We start from the raw sequence: 19,695 nt of genomic DNA, 5'->3' as shown, positions 1-19,695 counted from the left end.
CTGAGGAGAGTAGGGGTTAGAAACAACACTACTTTCATGAAAGCATATTTATCATTTTATTTTTTACTTACTAACAGCAACAATGAAATCTTTGTGCAGCTTGAAAGTCATCAGTGGTTCTGAAAGACACCTGATGGTGAAAAAAACAAATTTTAAATTTAAAACAGACTCATAATCTAAGTTTTATGAGAGTGATTATGATAGCCCTCAACATCTGCACAATGCTCTATTGATCCTAGGAAATCCAATTCAGTGGTGACCAATTAGAAGTAGTATAAAACTCAGTCATGTACACTGTCTGAAAATCAGTTTGAATTGAATCTGGTGCCACCATGTAAGTTAATAAGGAAAATGTTACTTCATCACAGAGCCTCAATGTTTCCTGTCTTCCATATTGTAGGATGGGAGTAAATACAGCTGGTATAACATGGCACACAGCTGGTATAACATAGATATGGTATAATGGGCTGCAAAAGCAACATTTTGCCTGAGAAAGAAAAATAAGATGAAATTTAGGATTGAAATTCTGATCTGAGAGATCTTAAAAGAGTCATCCTCTGAAAGGTAGACTGTGAGTTGCCTTACAGACACAAACACACAGCTACTGCTTGCTCACTCATGTCCTAATTTCACAAACACAGTAGCTACGATGACCTGTGCTTCTGAAGATGTATTATAAATTTCTTCAGCCAAAGCCAGTCTTTTCAATGAAATGTACATGAGCATTCTGCTATAAATCCTAGGCATGTTTTCCAGATTAGTAGTGATTTCTGATGCTGCCCTTTGTTAGGTGACTTGTATAGGAAATCTAGATTTGTAGAAGGCATGTACACCCACCATCTGGGTTGCACACTTTTCATTATGTCTCTTTTAAACTATATATGTCTCTTTTAAATTATATATTGACATCCAAAAGAGTTATCTCAGAAATACCATAATTTTTGAATATTCTGTCTCTTATCAACAAAAATGACAGGAGGGGTATTTTATTTGTGAAGATATTAAGAACATAAGATAAAAAATCTATCCTTTTGCTGGGATTTTCATTCAACCATAATGTCATGAAATTTTATGGTACACAACTTAAGGGATTCACAAAGAAAAGACTGAGCACAACAAGCTATGCGGTTAACATTAAAAAAATTAAATAAAAACATGCAATTAATTGAATTTAGGGCTATATATGGCAGGATTATCTTAAAAAGGTGTAAGGTATGTCTTATTATATATACATAATCACAGGAATATTAAGCAGGATAATAAAATACTCATGTAATACCAGGGCAATGAATACAAGAAATGTATCCAAGAAATATTAACAAGACAAAGATTAATGGGTCAGAAAATGAAAACTGAAACTGTGTGGGATCATACTTACCTGAGGTAGTTTTTTAGTCCACTTGTTATTGTTTTATTGTCCCAAATTTCCATATCAATATCCATATCAGGAGGTGATTTAGGAGCTGGTAGAAATTTGAATTAGAATTTTGTTACAATTTGACTAACACATTAACTAGAAAAGCAGCAAAACAGAAGCTACTAGATCAGCCATTTAGCCCAACTAATTATTTATTAGCTAGACTAACCGCCGATCTGATCAATTTAAACATTTTCATCTCTGCCAAATTAGAAATAAAAATAAATTCAGTGCTCATAGTTAGTAACCATAAACATTAACTATGCACTGTATCAAAGTGTTAAGTAAGCCTAAGTCCACAGAGAATTGCTAATTCATTTGTCTTAGACATGCAAACACAAGCACCAGAGAGATCAATTAGCAAGAAAAGTGAAAGACTGAAACAAGTGTCTATTAAGGTGAGCCATGATGTGTTATGGAACTAAGCTGTGGAGAACTTGTGGAAAAAGCCAAATATATATCAATAAATAGAACTTTAAAGCCAGAAGAAGAAAAGCATTTTAGTAATTTTGCTCATGTGTAACATGTAGAAGTGAATACTAATGCACACAATAAACTGCAGATGAATCACTCATTTTAAGAGTGCAAACTTAATTCAGTGGCAGCCAGTGCACATAAAAAATTTGAATATTGTGACACACTCTTCTGAGCACAGCAGTTGAGGCAATAGGGATCACAGCAAACACACTGCACAATGACAAAAGTTCACTTCAGATACTTACAAAATATGGTATTCATCAGCTTTTGCACCTTGGAATTTACACCACCTATTCTGTACAGCCCCAGGATTGTAATACCTACATTGGGAAAACAAGTAGATGAAAAAAATTAAAATAATGAAAATATGGTTATTTCAATATATGCTGATGCATTCTTGGTGTATGTTTTCAAAACATCAGAATGTATTTATGAAAAACTGTACCATTACATTCTTAAGTACTGCTTTACCCTACTGCAATCTCTTGTGTGTTTTTAACAAATTCATTCCACTGAGTCCACACCAGTGGAATTATGCTTATACACTAAGCATAATTTTACATTAACAGAACCCTTCTGCATAGAAATGATCCATATTAGCAAACAACAAGGTGATGGCTAGGAAAAGTGAAAAATAAGACCCAAAAACAGTCTTAAAGCACAGTACTCATCAACAAGTTTGTATCACCTAGATGTCAGTGGAATTACCATGCACCTATGTTTGCTTAGACCATCATCCCTTTCAAGTAAGATGTGATTGACATTTATATGAAAACAAAAACATATACTGTATACTGTTCTAACACATCAGTTGAGAATTTGTGTTGCCAGTTATAATTGCCACGACTTTTTTAATAGCACAGTTAATAATAATAACAAATAATGTTAAAGAGTGACATTCAGAATATAGTATTTAGAACACAGAATCACTAGGTTGGAAGAAACCTTCAAGATCATCGAGTCCAACCCATGCCCTAACACCTTAACTAAACCATGGCACCAAATGCCACATCCAATCTTCTTTTAAACACATCCAGGGATGGTGACTCCCCAGGCAGACCATTCCAACACTTTACCACCCTTTCTGTAAAAAACTTTTTCCTAATATCCAATCTATATTTCCTTTGGTGCAGCTTAAGACTTATTTGGTTATCTCAGTCATGATTATTTTATTATTTTTAACTGCCTTTTAAAATCAGCAGGGTTTAAATGTCTTCCATTCTCCCCACTTCAATTCTTAACATTTAAAATTGTCTACTTTTCCTTTGAAAACAAAATTCCTAAATCTGATCTCACTTAAACTAGGTATTTTGTTTTGAAACCCTCTTTCACCCTCCCTGCCCCAGAAAATAATGCAAGCTCTGAGTCAGCAGTGACTCAACAATGATAACATTGCTGGCTGAGAAACTAAATTCAAGTTGAATTCAAAGTTGCATAGAGAACGCATTTGGATTAGAAGAGATCTGCACACTGACAGCTCAGGAAAAGGCTATCTCATTTTATAGGTGATGATATAGCTATAACTCTCAATTTAAAACTTACTGTGACTTGTTAGATACCACCTCATTCGCAGAGTGATTATTACTTCCTTTTTTTTCATTCCCACTAACAAAAATGACTGTTGCTAAACATGAAATGCTGCTAAACATTAAAAAAATAATAAACAATGTACAACATTAGTGAATAAAATGATAGGAGTTATACTCTGCAAAAAAACCAGATGTATCAGCAGAGAATGTTGATTGATGTCATTTTTGGATCTTCAGATTTCACACCTGAAACCAAAGTTGGGAGCTGAGACTCCCTACAGTTGTATCAAAAGAAAAGTTAAGTCAGTGCACACAAAGGAAAGACTAAAGATGTGTGCAATTGTGTATTAAGCTATCTAATCAACAAGAAATTACAGAAAAAGTTTACAAATCTCAAATATGTTAAGAATTGTTGATGGAACTGAAGACAACAATTTGGAGTGCAACACACCCAGATAAAATATGAAAAGTCCAAACCAAACACTGGATGCACTTCAAAAAAGCACAGATGTAAAACATGTAAAATTTTAAAAAGGCCATATTTTAGGAAAAAAGTCACAACCATCTAATACCTTCTTTGTGGTTTAATACACACCTCTTGTTTCAACAGCATGAATACATTTCCTCACAAAGTTGAAACCCGCTTCATTTAAGAACACTATAAAAAAAAGGCAATTACTTTCCAACATCAATATATGAAATATTCTGTTTAGCTACACTCACACACTAGTCAAAGAGGGCTAATACACAGTTATCCATTACATTATAATACTTCTTCTGTAACAGGCTCTTTGTAGATACATCCATAGCATTCACAACCCAACTTTGTAGCCATTCTGTACCATTAGCAGCTTAATATTCTACTGTCTTTCTCAGCAATGAGTAGCATCTCTAAAGACACAGTTGAAAGCTGCTGAGCAAAATGCTTTTAAGAGTCCAGGACCTAGATTATTAACAGCATATATTAATTGTTTTTAATATAACAATATTCTTTGTTCCTTGCACATGCACATAATCACTCATAAAATTAATGTAGGAAATCAATCCTTGTTACTGAGTTTAATTAGTCATCTTATTTCAAGTGATTGTACTTCTCATTAATGTTGCATCTTCAATACTCACTGCTCTAACTACCTAAAGATCTTAAAACTGCATATTTGTCACCATTAAAATAAACACCATCATATAAAAAAACCAGATAGTGAGTTAAATTTCAGATTTTCAAAGTCTTAAATATACCTCCAGTGAAGATATATGTCCAAATTTTACAAATCTTTTTCTCTGAGATATATTATTTAAATTATTTTTACATATTTGTGTTAATATAATGTGACAATAACCAATGTATTAATACAGTGTTAATACAATTACGCACACAAATGTCATAGTATCTTTAAATACACTAATTTTGCTACTCAGTGTATGTCTAACAGGTACATATACAGCTAAAATGAAAAAGATGTGATGGACCAAGGCCAGTTGTATGAGGTTCAACAAGGCCAAGTACTGGGTCCTGCACTTGGGTCACAACAACCCCAGGCAGCGCTGCAGGCTGGGGGCAGTGACTAGAAAGCTGCCTGGTGGAAAAGACCTGGCTCTGCTGGTCAATAGCAGCTGAACACGATCCAGGGTGTGCCCAGGTGGCCAAGAAGGCCGATGGCATCCTGGCCTGGATCAGCACTGGTGTGGCCAGCAGGAGCAGGGCAGTGACCGTCCCCCTGCACTCAGCACTGGTGAGGCCACAGCTCCAATCCTGTGTTCAGTTCTGGGCCCCTCACTGCAAGAAAGACATTGAGGGGCTGGAGCATGTCCAGAGAAGGGCAACGGAGCTGGGGAAGGGTCTGGAGCACAAGTCCTGTGAGGAGCAGCTGAGGGAGCTGGGGGTGTTCAGCCTGGAGAAAAAGGAGGCTCAGGGGGGACCTTAACTGCTCTCTACAACTGCCTGAAAGGAGGGTGAAGCCAGGTGGGGGTCAGCCTCTTATCTTAAGTATTAAACAATAGGACAAGAGGAAATGGCTTCAAGTTGTTCCAGGGAAAGTTTAGATAGCCAACCAAGCTATTCCACAGCAACAGAACTAAAATATATAATAATCTCTTTCTCCCACACATATATTAAGAAACTATAACATTACAGAAATCTAGCAAGATATGGCAACTCAACATGAAGAGCTTACTTTCTTCCTTCTTGCTAATAATGGCTGGCAGTGTGTAGATCTGTAAAAAAAAAAACAAAAACACAACAACAATGCAATAGGACAATGTTTGTGCTTTAAATCCTTTATTGCCAGGTTTGTTAAAAGTTGCAACATGCTGTGTACTAGATTGCTGACAGGGAAATCCCAACCTTGCCTTTCACGATCTCTTGACATTTATTGCTCCAGCACACAGCTGGGTTACAGCTCTATGCTACCATAATGCAACCAATGCATTGGAAATCAGATTTACTGAGTCCAGATGAGTTAAATTTCAAAACAGCTTGTGATTATAATTCCTGTACTGGTTCAGGCCAACAAGAAGCATGTAAAAACTCTAATAGAGCTCATAAAACGGATCAGCCGTTCTTTTCCTATCAGATACAGGTCTGACATTAGCCTCATTCTGTGACTACTTTAAGAGCACAAATAGTGGGAAGAAAACTCAGACAAGCCTGTCTCTCAGTAGATTTCAACAAGTGTTTCTGCTCTGTGCAATGCCTTTTGAGATGGTACTAATTGTTTACTCCATTGAAGTGCCCAAAAGATGGCTGTTCTTTACCACTGTAATAACAACCACTTCACATAAGTTACCTGAACCACGAATCCTATTAGACAATATGCTATGGTGTTACTTAAAATAGCATTACTTTAAATATCCTAACAAAAAATAATGATATATATAAATGTCGGTTTAAACTAATAGATCTGCTTTTCTACTTTGTAGTTATTCTCACTATGTACTTGCAATAGTGTCTCACAAAGAAAAGAACTCTATTTGTTGGTATTGCAACAGAGTATCTGAAATGTATACTAGCTTCTTTCTGTGAAATGTGATCCAGAAAACTGTAAAATGAAAATTAAAAAACATCCTTACTGGTTCCTTTCCATCCATAGCTTCAAGCCAAAGTTTTCGGTTGGATTCTGAAAAAGCTTGTAGTGTGATGATTCCAGGTCTGTCAAAAACACATTCATTGAAGTTACTGTTTTTCTCAAAAAGTATCCAAAGTCAGAATCCACATGCATAGTGATGTTAATATATAAAAGACAGACAGAGTTAGAGAAAGTGGTATCAGAGCTTCTGATATAACAGAATAATTCTGAGCTAGATATAAAACACATCTGTTTTTTAGAAGTTTGCTAACAGTCATAAAACAATTTTTAGGAGAACAAATACAAAAGTCTGTCTATTTATCATATTTTAACACCAAAATTAATTCAATATTTCTCTTTATTCCCAAGACTGGAAAAAATACTTCTACAAATACTGCATACCTGTATCTTAAATACAGGAAATCTATTCTCATGTATCTGATATAATAATAATATCCAGGAGTAAGTGGAAAAAAAATTGTGGACATAATATTCAAGAAAAAAAAAGTACTACCATACATTTCTGAAAGTAATAGAGATTTGTATAGAATATGCTTATTAACAAGTATTTATAAAATATTTATAAAAATATTTATGATCTGTTTCTAAAAGAGGATAATCAGTTTTGCTGCAAGTTCCATAAGAATCCATACTGTATCTGCCTGCAAACATCATGTAGTAAAGACAACACATATTCTGTGTAGTGAATTTAATTAGAAAACCAGGTCTGAATAAAGAAGTACTAAGTCTTGAAAATCTAGCTTGTCTGTATACAAATATATTGGTAAACGTGTTCCTACTACAGGAGTAATTTTTATCTATTGGTTGCAATTATTTTCAAATTGTGAAGACAATGGAAACAAACCTCTCAAATACTTCAATATCGAAACAGAAACGTTTGTCAATTGAATCTGTCTTTCTCCTGATGCAAGATTTTAGCTTGAACATTTCTGGTGAGCTTGTGACAAGGCCATTCTACAAAACAACAAAATAGAATTAGCACAGGCAGTACGCTTATACACCTTGGCTTCATCCTAAATTTAACTGCATGAACAGTCCAAAGAACATGTCTTAACATAGGGAATATTTACAATATTTTTCCTGTATATTAAGACAGGAAACATTTAATAGCTACATTTAATAGCTTTCTGTCTTATAGTTGTTACTTAACCATTATATTTCAAGAAATTCCCTAAATTTAAATCTTACAAACACGTGTGTATGTAACTTGATTACATGCATGTTAGGATGAAAATCACGTAATTCTGCCAACTCTCACATGCAGATAAAAAGATTTCTGAAGAATCTTTTAAATACTTCCAGGTTTGGTGACTCAACTACTTCCCTGGCAGACTGTTTCACTGCTTGACAACCCTCTTGGTGAAGAAATTTTTTGTAATACCTACCTCCCCTGAAGTTGCAGGCCTCCCCTGCAACCTGAGGCCTCACATCTTATGGGGAACTATAGGCTAGTCAGCATCAGCTTTATCCCTGGGAAGGTGATGAAGTGAATAATCATGGAAAGCACTTCCAAACATATTAAGGGCAGAAAGATGACTGGAAGCAGTCAGCATGAATTTAATAAAGGAAAAATTACACAGGATCAACCTGATAGCCCTCTACAATGTGTTGGATGGCTCAGTGTGTGATGGAAGAGCAATGAATATTGTTTATCTCAACTTTAGCCATGCTTTTGACACTACGTCCTACTACATCCTCATGGACAAGTACAGGTGAAATATGGCTGAGATGGTGAGGTGGACTGAGCACTGCCTGAACTGCTGAGCTCACAAAAGAAGCCCAGCTGCAGCCAGTGGTATGTCCATGGGGTCAGTACTGTTCAGCATAAATAGCAATTAGCCCAGGCACCAGGACAGGATGAGACTGACAGGATAGAGAGCAGCTTGGCAGAAAAGGAATTTCAGGTTCTGGTGGGCAACAAGGTGACCATGAGCCAGCAATGTGATGTTGCTGCAAAGAAGGCAACCAGCTTCCTGGGAGGCATCAGGCAGGGTACTGCCTGCAAGTGCAGGAAAGAGATCCTCACCCTCCATTCAACACTGGTGAGGGACACCTGGAATGCTATGCCCAGTGCTGGGCTCCCTGGTACAAGAGAGGCAGTGATGTGCTAGAATAAAAGCTAAAGGCTACAAAGGTGATTAAGAACTTGGAGCACAACTACCAGAAAGGAGGCTTTGTGAGGTGGGGGTCAGTCTCTTCTGCCACGTCTTCAGTGAAAGAACATGAGGGAGAAGCCTTAAGTTGTGCCAGGGAAGGTTCAGATTAGATATTAAAAATAAAATTTTCACTGGAAGAGTGGTTAGGCATTGAAATAAGTTAACCAGGTGGAATCACCACCTCTGAAAGTATACAAGAAGAGCCTGGATGTGGCACATGGGGATATGGTTTAGGGGTGATTATGGTGGTGCTACACTGACGGTTGGACTAGATGACCTTGAATGTCTCCTACAACCTTGAAGATCCTGTGATTTGTCATATAAGGAGAAGCTGACAGAGCTGGGACTGTTTGGTCTGGGGAAGAGGGATTACATCACTGACTGATCTACAGATACCTCATGGGAAGGAAAGTAGACTGAGTCAGATTCTTCTCAGTGGTGCCCAGTGGAAGGGTGAGGGTCGATAGGCACAAACACAAATACAAGTAATTTGTATTTGAACTTAGGAAAAGTATTTGAACTTTAGAAGAAGTTTTTTATGGTGGTTGAACACAGGAACAGGTTGCTCATAAAGGGCTCCATCCTTGGAGATATCTAAAACCTGACTGGACACAGACGTCACCAACCTGTTCTGGTTGATGCTGAATTGAGTTTATACTAGAGATCTCCAGAGCCCCCTTCCAAACCTCATCCATTCTATGATTCTGTGCAAGTGTGATAAATTTCACATGCATTTACAACAACCACATTAGAGAAGTTATTTAATATGTGATTTAAATATGTTTTAAAATAAATATTACTTAAATATTTATTCATGCGATATGATACATGCACTGCTTCACTTATGAGATCAGCCTTATCTGTTTGCATTTTTTTCTTTTAGCTGTTCTTAAATGCTTTATAAAAAAGGAATATACAGCTCATGTATGTGTTCATGTACAAGTAACTCACCACTTTTCCACCAGATTTTGTTTCAGCTATACTCATTGTAAAAGTTTTTGTTCCTTTGTCGTAAGTGCAGTAATGTTTTACCCATGTAAATCCAAGGGGTCCTAGAGCAAAGGGAGATAGTATCAAAAGTAATTGTCATTTTACCACTATTACAGTTGGAATTAGAGTAGAAAAATGAAATATAGTAGCATCCACATGCAGCCTACTCCTTATTTTTTAATCTGAACATGTTGTTCTGGTATAATTTTCAAATATTGCAGCTTGATAATCTTGCCCAATAAAGTTCCAGCAGACTAACTTTCTTTGGCAACTGGATGGGTAGCAGCATTCTATTATGGCAGTAAGGCAGGAAAAAGGCAAGAACAGACCTAGAGAAGTTTTCAACAATGTTAATATCAAAGTGTACAAGACGCAAATGATTCATATGTGAGTGCTCACCACATACAGACATCTGAGCGCTCCCTCTGCCACCTTCGGGACCCAGAAATGATCCCTTCCCCTATCCCCAGAAAATGATGAGGTGGTATTGAGTAAGGACCTAGTAATGGCCAGCTCCTGGCTACTGCAAAAATTAACCCTATCCTGTCTAGAACAAGGACAAAAAGAAAGAACCCTGACTTTAAAAAATGGTATTTAAATTTTTTTTTTTTTTTTTTTTTTTTTTTTTTTTTTTTAATGTCAAGAAATAAATAAAAATGTTGGTAAAAAAACTCTAATAGTTTTACTATAGATACACAGGTTTTGCCTTCTCAATGTACCCACAAACGTGGTGGTTATATGAGAGAATGAATGAGTCACATAAGTCAGATGTCTGTCAATCCAGAAACCTAGCTGTGGAAATTTATACGGTCTGTTACACTGACTTTGAGAAAGCTCTCCTACTGCCTGTGTTCTGGAAGAAAGTAAAGTCATGAATCAAAAATTTAAATAGTTATGTACCCTCAGAAGTTAGCTGTTCTGCTCCTATATTTTAAGTTATTTTCACTTAGCATAACAAAATCTGTAATTATTCAGAATCAATTTTTCTTCTGATGGCAATTCATTATCTCTTTTAGCACATTATAAGATGGATGAGCACTCTCAAAGCAGTTTTAGATGAGTTAAGAAGTCACCTTTTTTCATTAGAAAATTGTAGCCAGACACCTGTGTTGCAACTTTAAGCTTGTTACTCTTGGCCATCCATCTGAAAGAAAACAATTTATGGCCTAGTGCCATTTTTTTAAAAAAAACCTGTATTTACTACCATGCATATCAGTAATAAATATATATGAAATTTACTTTCAAGAAGAGCAGACATTTAACCCAGTTGCTCACAATTAGACCAGAACCTATAGGATAAGGGTTGTAGGCAAGTAAACTTGCACGACAAAGAATTATACAACTAGTACCTTTCCCACTACACAGTGATTACAGACCGTATTAATACAGAACAAAAATTTCTTTTCAGTAAGAAGATGTCAAGCTGGCCTTTCACTATTTAATGAAGCACAGCATGTGCCTAGTGCTTCACTCCTTTTCTCCCTCCCCCATTAGCACAGCTCAGTGTAACTTACACTTAACACAGATTTCTTTTATGATTATTAATCAATTAAAAAATAGACTGTGTTCTTAAAACTTGCAGCGCTACTGAGGATAAAACTGGCTGTGGTTAACTATGGTAAGATGGTACTTAGATGACCTTTTCTTACATCTTTGATTTCCATTAAGCACATGTTCATTTAAGATGGTTGGGTCATTGGAGGTCTCTGGTACAAGGTGCTCCTGATGTCTGAACTAAAGGCCCTGTTCAGGCAGGGAAAGTACAGGAAACAGAAGGGAGCCATAGCAGAGTGCTGGGAGTTTGCAGCAAGGTGCAGGGCAGCCAGCCAGAGCAGAGCTTGCTACCAGTCAACCACCGGGGCAAACAACAGCACAGACCTTCCTTTTGTCTTGCTGTACTTACGTTTCTCCTGCACATAGAGATAGCCTTCCATTGTCCATTGACTTGGTGGTCTGTAATCTTGATTGGCTGATTTCATTCTCTGCATGAGTCTCTCCACTTCCTGTCTAGTGCTTTCAAAGTTATTGCGAGTCTAATACCCAGAAAAGGAAAAAAACAAAACCCCACATTATCTCACACAAGTACTAAAATAACAATGAACAACTAATTGCAAATAATGCCATGGAAACTGTATTGGAGACCAACAAAAGCATTTGCCAGAGACATAAGAGGGGGGAAAAGGAAAAAAAAAAGCAATAACAAATAATAATCTTCACTGCTATAAGCCTAGGAATAACATAGTAATGAAGAATTCAACTTAGGCACACAAATGTAAGGAAAGCATAGCTGCGAATAGCACCATTCCTCTTTCTGCAGGTCACTAACCTCAGACAGGAGGTAATTTCCTATCTTTAAGTATGCTTACACAGTATTTTGCAGACAGATACAGGCTTTCTTTCGGTACACTCTGGGATTCTCAGACAGATATCTGACTAAACTAGAAGGTGCTAACAGCTTAGCCCTAAACCCAAAGTAGTAAGACCCACTGAAGCACTTTAAGCACAGTGCAGAAAATGCTGGTTTGGGTTAAAACCAGGTAAATGAGTCCAGACAGCTGCAGGTTCTACACACATGGAAGAGAAAAATAGAAAATACAGATATGTATCCACATCTGCAGTGATACCACAAGTGCTGCTGCTTAGAATAATCAGGTTACTGGCACTGCCATGAACAAGTTTTGACTTGGCAAACACCACAGTTCAGTATAAAAAAAATGGGAGGTAAGAAACAGCTCACAAGTGGCAGAACTATGCCAAAAGCCTTGAAGAAGTGTGTCTGTCCTAAATATCATGTGTTTAACCAGGCATGTAAGAAAGCAAACAATTATGGTACTAAGGTGTGTTTTCTGTATTTTCTTGTATCTATATCCATATAAATGGCTACTTGCTCTTAGTGAATTTCAGTGAAGTTTCCCTCCATGCACCTAGCATGGGACAGCAGAAGACAATTATTGCAAGATGCCAGAGCTTTGATTGATTAAATATCAGATATTGAACACTGTTCCTATAGGTCAAAGAAAAGAATAAAGATTTTTGTAATGTTTCTACAGAATCGTCTATGAACTCGAATCCTCAGTAGTCAGAAAGATACTCTCAGGACTCTCACTACACCAGTGAACACTTCCCCTTTTTCATGGGCCATTTGTGTAGTTAGTTGCACAATAGTATAAAAGTATACATACTTAATCTTGGTCTTGAAGACAAACACTATTATTAGAGAGGGAGGTAAAATTCTAATCTGAACTTTTCAGATTACGTCCTTCAGAAGAAGTATCAGTTTAGACCAAATTTAAGAGAGGTCATTTTGAGACCTTCAAAAAGGACATGCCACTGAAGGAATGTCCCCATTTTAAGAGCTTGTCTCCATCTATTAAGTTTTTAATTGCTACTTTTAAGCAGCCAGATCTTTGAATCAAATCACAGAAACCAAACCCAAATGGACACACCAAGTACGCCACTGGCCAGCTGAGACAGTTAAAGTGACAATAGGTCATTTTAGAACATGGGGACCTGTTAAGAGCTGCTGGTCTGCTACTACTCTTCTACAGCTCTTACTGCTCCTGCTCTAACCTGCAGAACATTTTTAAGAGAAACAGCAGTTCAGGTAAACTATTCTTGAAGACTTGAAAACACAATGCAATGGAGAGGAGTACTTTTGACAGCTACAGACAGGCTGAATGCACTTCTTCCTGTCCTCAGTTTGTCTTTATCCATATAAATTATTTCACTTCAATCTGATTTTGGGTGATGCTCTCAATGACAAGTACAGAGAGAACCCAGCTGGCTGTGTGACACTGTGGATCGAGATCTGGAGCCAGAATTTATACTGCTGTGTAACAGAAGTGAGTGATGTACTGATCCCCACTCTACCTTCATGCATATGTTTTCTGATATATAATTAAAAAAAATACATTAATCCTTCTGCCTAACTTCACATCTCCATCTACCTCTGTAATCTATTTACAACTTCAAGTTGTGCTGATATAATAGTTGGAAAACATTAAATCTATTTCTTAATTAACACTGAAATTGAAAAAAATCCTTTAATATTTTTGCTTCTGTAGAGACATGCGTAGAAGAAATGTATGATTACTTACAATACCAGTTTTGGTCTGTGCTGTGAGCTCATGCCCCTCTCAGAACTTGCCATATTAAAGTAAGTAAATCTCTGGACTGAAGCACATTTTTCACGCTTTCAGTGAAACTGCTGTGCAACAACACTGACCCCTTGTGTCTTTATCTGAAAGCGTCTTAGTAGCAAACAACGTGGAAAACACAAAATTGGAAAGGACAAGCAGCTGGCATACTCTACAGAGACCATTTGCATTTTGATCCAAAAGGAAAAGGTTAAGTGTCTAGGAAGAATTTCCTCAAGCAGTATTTTAAATGGGATCTATATATATGAACAATAGATGTAAAAAGGAAGATGGAGCTACAAAAATTTGTGGTATGTGTCTTTTCTTGAAAGAATGAAGTGGTCTTAACTTTTAAAAAAAAAAATTCTGGACTTTGATGTTACTTGTCAGGAAATATGTGGGGCTTGTACAATACTGACATGTTGAAGCTCACTTTTTGCCTTAAAAGCAGAGTGCGTAACCTTTGCTTAAAAGCAAAGTGCGTACTTACTTATTTGTATGTCCTTGGAAGTATAATATCTGAATTACACACTAAAACAAGTATACACTTCTATAAAGCAGTTATGACTGAAAAATATGTTGATTAAATACATTTTAGTTATCTCTGATCACTATGAAATTTTTTGGGCAGTTTGTGCCCAAAATGGGATCTTGTATGGCTGTGATTACCAAATTCAGACCAATTTACAGCAAAAGATTCATCTGCTCAGTTGAGTGTAACTCTACACAAAAAAGAGATTCTGTCTTCTGGTGAAACTTAATGCTCACAAGAGCTGCTCATCTTGGAGGAAGGTCCCACCTATTCTGTAATGGTATAGAGAACAGCCAGAGAATGGCTTACCAAGATTGCTTTATATACAGTGGGAAGATAGCAGACAGCAGGACAAACTCTATCATTCTATAACAGCTGGAGCATTTTTGGTACCTCCACTTAGTCCAAAAGACAGGCCTCATTCTCAAGAAAGCTTTATACAAGTTTAAATCTATCTGGACCACTGTGTTTTCTAATAAAAATTTGGTTGCTGACCTGTTTTTCTTGTTCTTGCTCCCAAAGTTTTGATCTGGAAATCACAAATTTACTATCCAAAGTTATTTGGTATCAGGAATCTTAATTACATTAACCTTATAAAAACAATTTTAACTATTTGTATATGAATTTGATTTCAGCTTACTAAAACATTGCAAGATTAAGAATTTCAATAGTGCTATAAGTCTACTTTAAAATCCTGAACTGAAATTAGCAAATTAAAAAGTTAAATTATGGAAACACAAATCATCCTTACATTCTGCAGATTGAACTGCAGTTGCTGCTTGTATGGTGCAAACTCCTGAGCCAGCTCATATCCTTCATGGTAAAATGTAAATAATCCTTGAAGAAAGGCCAAGAGCTGAAAAGGTAAAATCGAGAAGTATTATACATTTTTAACTCCTAGAACACTCTGTGCTTTTACACTCAAAAGTAAAGTTTTCCTGAGAAGAAATCCATGATGAGATCTTAAGATAAAGAAATGTTACACATGCTTTTGTGTCATGAAGTTGTAATTTCCATAATAATTTAATTCACTAGCCTAGTTGTTTTATCCAGTGTTTCAGCTGGAGTTTTTGTTGGTGTGCATTTTCCGAGCTTAAAATTTCAGAGTTCAAGTGTTATTTCTTCAAAATATTCTTTCACTTTCTTCATAGCAATTGCTTGGTCTCTGACCTATTTTTCATAAATGAAAATCTAGAAAGTATGTTTTGGATAGGTTAGCACTACACAAGAAACCCAAACTATTTCTTCCTGCTCTGAACAAAATGCAAACTCTATCTGGTATGTCTGTGATTGACTCCAATAGAACCACCGTGGTCTGCATATATCCAGTTGAAAAGTCCTTTTAAAGTTTGCTTTAAAACAATGTTCAAGTAGTAAAAGGTGCCACTAGATTTTAGCTCTTTAATTAATGCATTCCTGCCATCTCTTAGTTTTAAAAGCCCCCTAACTTATTCTGCTTTAAATTTTAAAAGTGTTTTGACATTGCTAAAAGTCACCCTACTTGCTGTTAAGTAACAAGCATTTAATTTCTTATCATGGACTGCTTTCTTGGTATATATAATTTAGCTTACAAAAAAAATGTAAAGAAAACAGAAAAAATTAATTTGGATTTACAATAACAGAAGTTTTAAAAATAAAAAAGATTTGCATTAGTATAATACACCATTATCATCTGGGCTAAGTAACTGGCTGTCCAGGCTGTCTTCTGCCTCAGAAAAGAACCACAGGTATTCCAGAGCATAATTCTTTTCCCTTTTTCAGACTTCTCTCTCAGGATGGGATGAATAATCCAATGGAAACATTTATCTCTCTTCATTGACTACTGAAGTACTCTAGACTCGGGTAACAAAAATGCCATCGTTCATATTTAATGGGCTTGCTTTGTGCTACCAGTACCATAGATTACTGTAAGTGGAATAGCGTAAAGATGTCGTTTTTACTGTGCTTATATTTTCTTTAAAAATTTACTCTCAGCCCTACTTGAAGTATTGTAGAGAAATTGTTCTGCCTTCTCTCTCCCATTACTCTCTACGAGACTACTGAGAGCTTGTTTACCTGTCTGCTCTTTTGCTGCATTAGAAAGTTAAAGCAGTTGGAGGCGAACAGACCATCAGTGCGGGCACAAATACAAGGTATGGCTGGGAGAAGGACTCTGCCCTTGGTTTCTACTGGTATTGCAGATGAAAGCCTGGCCTCAGGCAGAGATAGTGCAAGCCCACAGCTGCCCAGTAAGCCAGTCATGGAGCCTGAAGAACTGAGAAGATCCTTGGACACAAAAGCAAGTTTTTGGGGAAGCTTCTACAGTGGTTGTGAATTCCTGAACCATATTCCACCATCAAACAATGAAGGCAATGCAGTCTCAAGTAGAGGGCTCCACATCTTGTGTAAATCAATCTCAGCTTAACATGATTCATTTGTCCAGCTGAAATTATTACCACAGCTAACAACTAGACCCTGAAATTATTATTATTAAACTGATTATTCAAGTGTTTCTGAGGAAGGTCCAAGTACAACAGTTTATCTTAAAAACCTCCAATTGTGCAAACAGATAGAGTTCTATAATTTTCTGTAATTCTAGACTATAATTATAATTCTAATTCTTTAATTCTGGAAATAACTACTTAAAGGAAAAGAAAGAAAATTAATCTTCATTTTTTATGAATAAAGTACAAAATACACAATAACTAAAGCTCTGCTTTGGCTGCAGTTATATGAAGCCTGTTCTCACACTCTAGATTCAGTTACCTATCAGTGTCCCCAACTACATCTCCTTCAGATGTCACAGCACAACTACTCCTGTGCTTAATTTGACTTGGTCCAGTGAAAAGAATGTGTGGATTAACATAGCCTGCAAGCAGGAGCCTGCTGCTAAACCCACCCCTAGTGCAGGAATAACACTTGGCAAAACTGCAGCCAAATCACCACACTAATGCACATCAAAATTACAATAAAGAACTTGTGGGGGACAAAGCTTCAGTATGTCAGCTTATGCCTGACTTTTAGAGATCAGTTTAAAGAGCATTTCAGGAAAACAAACTTTATAAATTTCAGCTTCAATACTTGAAGGAAAACATTTTACATCACATGAAACACTTTTACAGTGTACACTGAGAAATCTAAAGGAAAATATTTAACACAAGATGGCAGCAAAGCTGAATTTATCTGAAAGCAGAAATACAACAGCAGCAGCAAAAAAAACCAACCAAACAAACAAACAAAAAAATCTGAATTAATTTTAGTTAAAGTACTTCTCAGGTATTCTGGCAGTTGTGCATTGCAGAGGATCTGGCCTTGAGGCTTTCCTGGTTAAACAGTCTCTGAGCACTCAGAAAAATAGGAAAAAAGAAAAGTATTCTACAAGTCCTAGATCAGAGTTTTTAAGCTCTGTGCTAATATGTGACACTGAGGATGATGTTCACTGCAGTGTAAATGTCACTAGCAGTGGAAAAACAGGAATGCAGAATATGCCATGTGCCCAATGGGCCGGTGCTGCTGAGGCATCTTCAGAATCACTTCCATTAGAACAGGTACAGCCATAGCATTGTATGGAAGAGATTTAAAAGCCATGGTCTTTTGCCCTAGGCTTATAATTACAGTGGGCTTTTCTTTTTGCTGGCATTAGAAGCAGTACTGCTAAAGGCAGGCTAATAACTTTAAAGAAATTAATATTAAATAGAACAAAAAAATATTAAAAACAAGAATAGAAAATCAGCCCCTTTTCCTTTCAAAGAAAATTTTCAGAATGCATTTTGAGGTGGTATTCACACATAAAGAGGTAGTTTATTTCATCAAGCATCACAATGTCTGATGCTTTCATATAAACAATTTTTCATTTTAATAAGTGTCTTATTGTTACCTCATTCTGAGTACCTAATCATTTACATCAGTAAAGACTGAGGTTGGAACTCCATAATACAAAGCTACTCATCGCACTAGAGCCAGGAGGATTTCAACAGAGAACCCGAAACAAAGTCCAACTACTTCTTGAGACTTTATTTATTTTTATGTAGAGATACTGACCTCAAGACTGCCTGGTCGTTTCATTCTCACAGGAAGAAGATTGTACTTAGGTTTCGGATAGGGGAGGAATTTAACCTTTGGCCTGCAGCACATCAGCCAGAAGTCCCTGTCTCCCTGTTTTCATTTTATTTATAAGAAGATAGCACTTATTCTTCAGATTAAAGAGAACATAGTTAATAATGTAGAAAATGCAAGAAAGGGAAATTCAAATTTAATGTCCAGTGTGAAGTCTCATGGAAATGCATGCAATTACAGGCAGTGTTTTCCAGCTGGCTGTGTTTTTTTTCTTCTCTTTAAATAAACATTTAACCGACCACCCCTCATATTTCAGATAGTTTACTGCTTATGAACTTTGTGCACTGATTTCCACAGGACAAAGAAGTCCTGGCATCACCAAAGGACAAAGCAGAACTTTAGGAAGATGTTTGCATTGTTTTACAAGCGTAACATCCTCAGAAAGCATCGTTGGCTTGGACTAGCTTGGGATCACAAGAGGAAAGCTATCAAGACAGATTATTGTCATTTAATTTGCTTTATTGTTTATCCAGCTCTAAATTTGAACACTAATTTGTCCTTCAGAAAAGGTTTAAATTCATTATCTGTATGAAAACCTCAGGGTTTTTTTTCTTGGAAAAATCAAGATCTAGGAGGATTGCAACTAGGAATATGCCAGTTACTCACACTAGTACATATTAGCAACTGCTTTGATCAAGATGCAGAGAACAAAGAGAAACCCAGGGCCTGAGAAGCAGCTGCAAAAGTCTACTGTAAATATTATAATCTTCTATTCACTGTATGAGTCATTAGCATCTGTACCTTAAAATCTTTCCTGAGTTTCCTGCAGAAGAGAACAAACTCCACTTTTACTAGCTGTAACCCACCTGGCAATTTTTGCTAGGTTACTTCTCCCACTCTGGTTCTCAAACTGTCTTTATCCTTTGGCATAGAAAAACTAAAGGTCTTGAAAGGATGTTCAACAGATCATTTGCTTTTCAATTTCTACTCCTACATCACAATCTTATCCTTCTTTTGCAGAGGCATCACAGTTTCCTTCTTCATTGCACTAACAGATTTATTTTGTTCAGAGAGTCTGTTATTATAATTAATATTATATTAATATTATTTCCTTCAGAGAGTCTGTTAGCAAGATGTCAGACTGAGAATTATTCGAAGACGTGACACTGTGCTGCTAAATCAGAGGCACAGGCAGCACGTACTCTAGAAAGTCCCAGGACCATCAAAGCTCCTGAGGAAGAATATCCTTATGGACACACCACCAGCATCTTCTGCCATATGCACATTCATAAAGCACACAGAGGAAAATTAATAATATAACCATTCTTTTGACACCT

General features: G+C 36.5%; 1 protein-coding gene across 2 annotated transcripts in view; it reads right to left on the bottom strand.

The window, feature by feature from the left end:
- ARHGAP42 (Rho GTPase activating protein 42) overlaps positions 1-19,695 on the bottom strand; it is a 144,045-nt gene that overhangs the window by 23,421 nt on the left and 100,929 nt on the right. For both annotated transcript variants that reach the window (XM_053970798.1, XM_053970800.1), the window contains exons 7-16: positions 15,075-15,179; positions 11,559-11,688; positions 9,617-9,717; positions 7,354-7,463; positions 6,493-6,571; positions 5,598-5,637; positions 4,019-4,081; positions 2,140-2,214; positions 1,379-1,463; positions 72-130 (exon numbers count right to left, since the gene is read on the bottom strand). In XM_053970798.1, the coding sequence (XP_053826773.1) occupies positions 72-130; positions 1,379-1,463; positions 2,140-2,214; positions 4,019-4,081; positions 5,598-5,637; positions 6,493-6,571; positions 7,354-7,463; positions 9,617-9,717; positions 11,559-11,688; positions 15,075-15,179 (847 nt within the window). The remainder of the gene's footprint in view (positions 1-71; positions 131-1,378; positions 1,464-2,139; positions 2,215-4,018; positions 4,082-5,597; positions 5,638-6,492; positions 6,572-7,353; positions 7,464-9,616; positions 9,718-11,558; positions 11,689-15,074; positions 15,180-19,695) is intronic.

This window comes from Vidua macroura, chromosome 2 (assembly GCF_024509145.1).
Source record: "Vidua macroura isolate BioBank_ID:100142 chromosome 2, ASM2450914v1, whole genome shotgun sequence".
Taxonomy (NCBI): domain Eukaryota; kingdom Metazoa; phylum Chordata; class Aves; order Passeriformes; family Viduidae; genus Vidua; species Vidua macroura.
The sequence above is the reverse complement of the archived record's forward strand: the minus strand, read 5'-3'. Positions and strand labels throughout refer to the sequence as shown.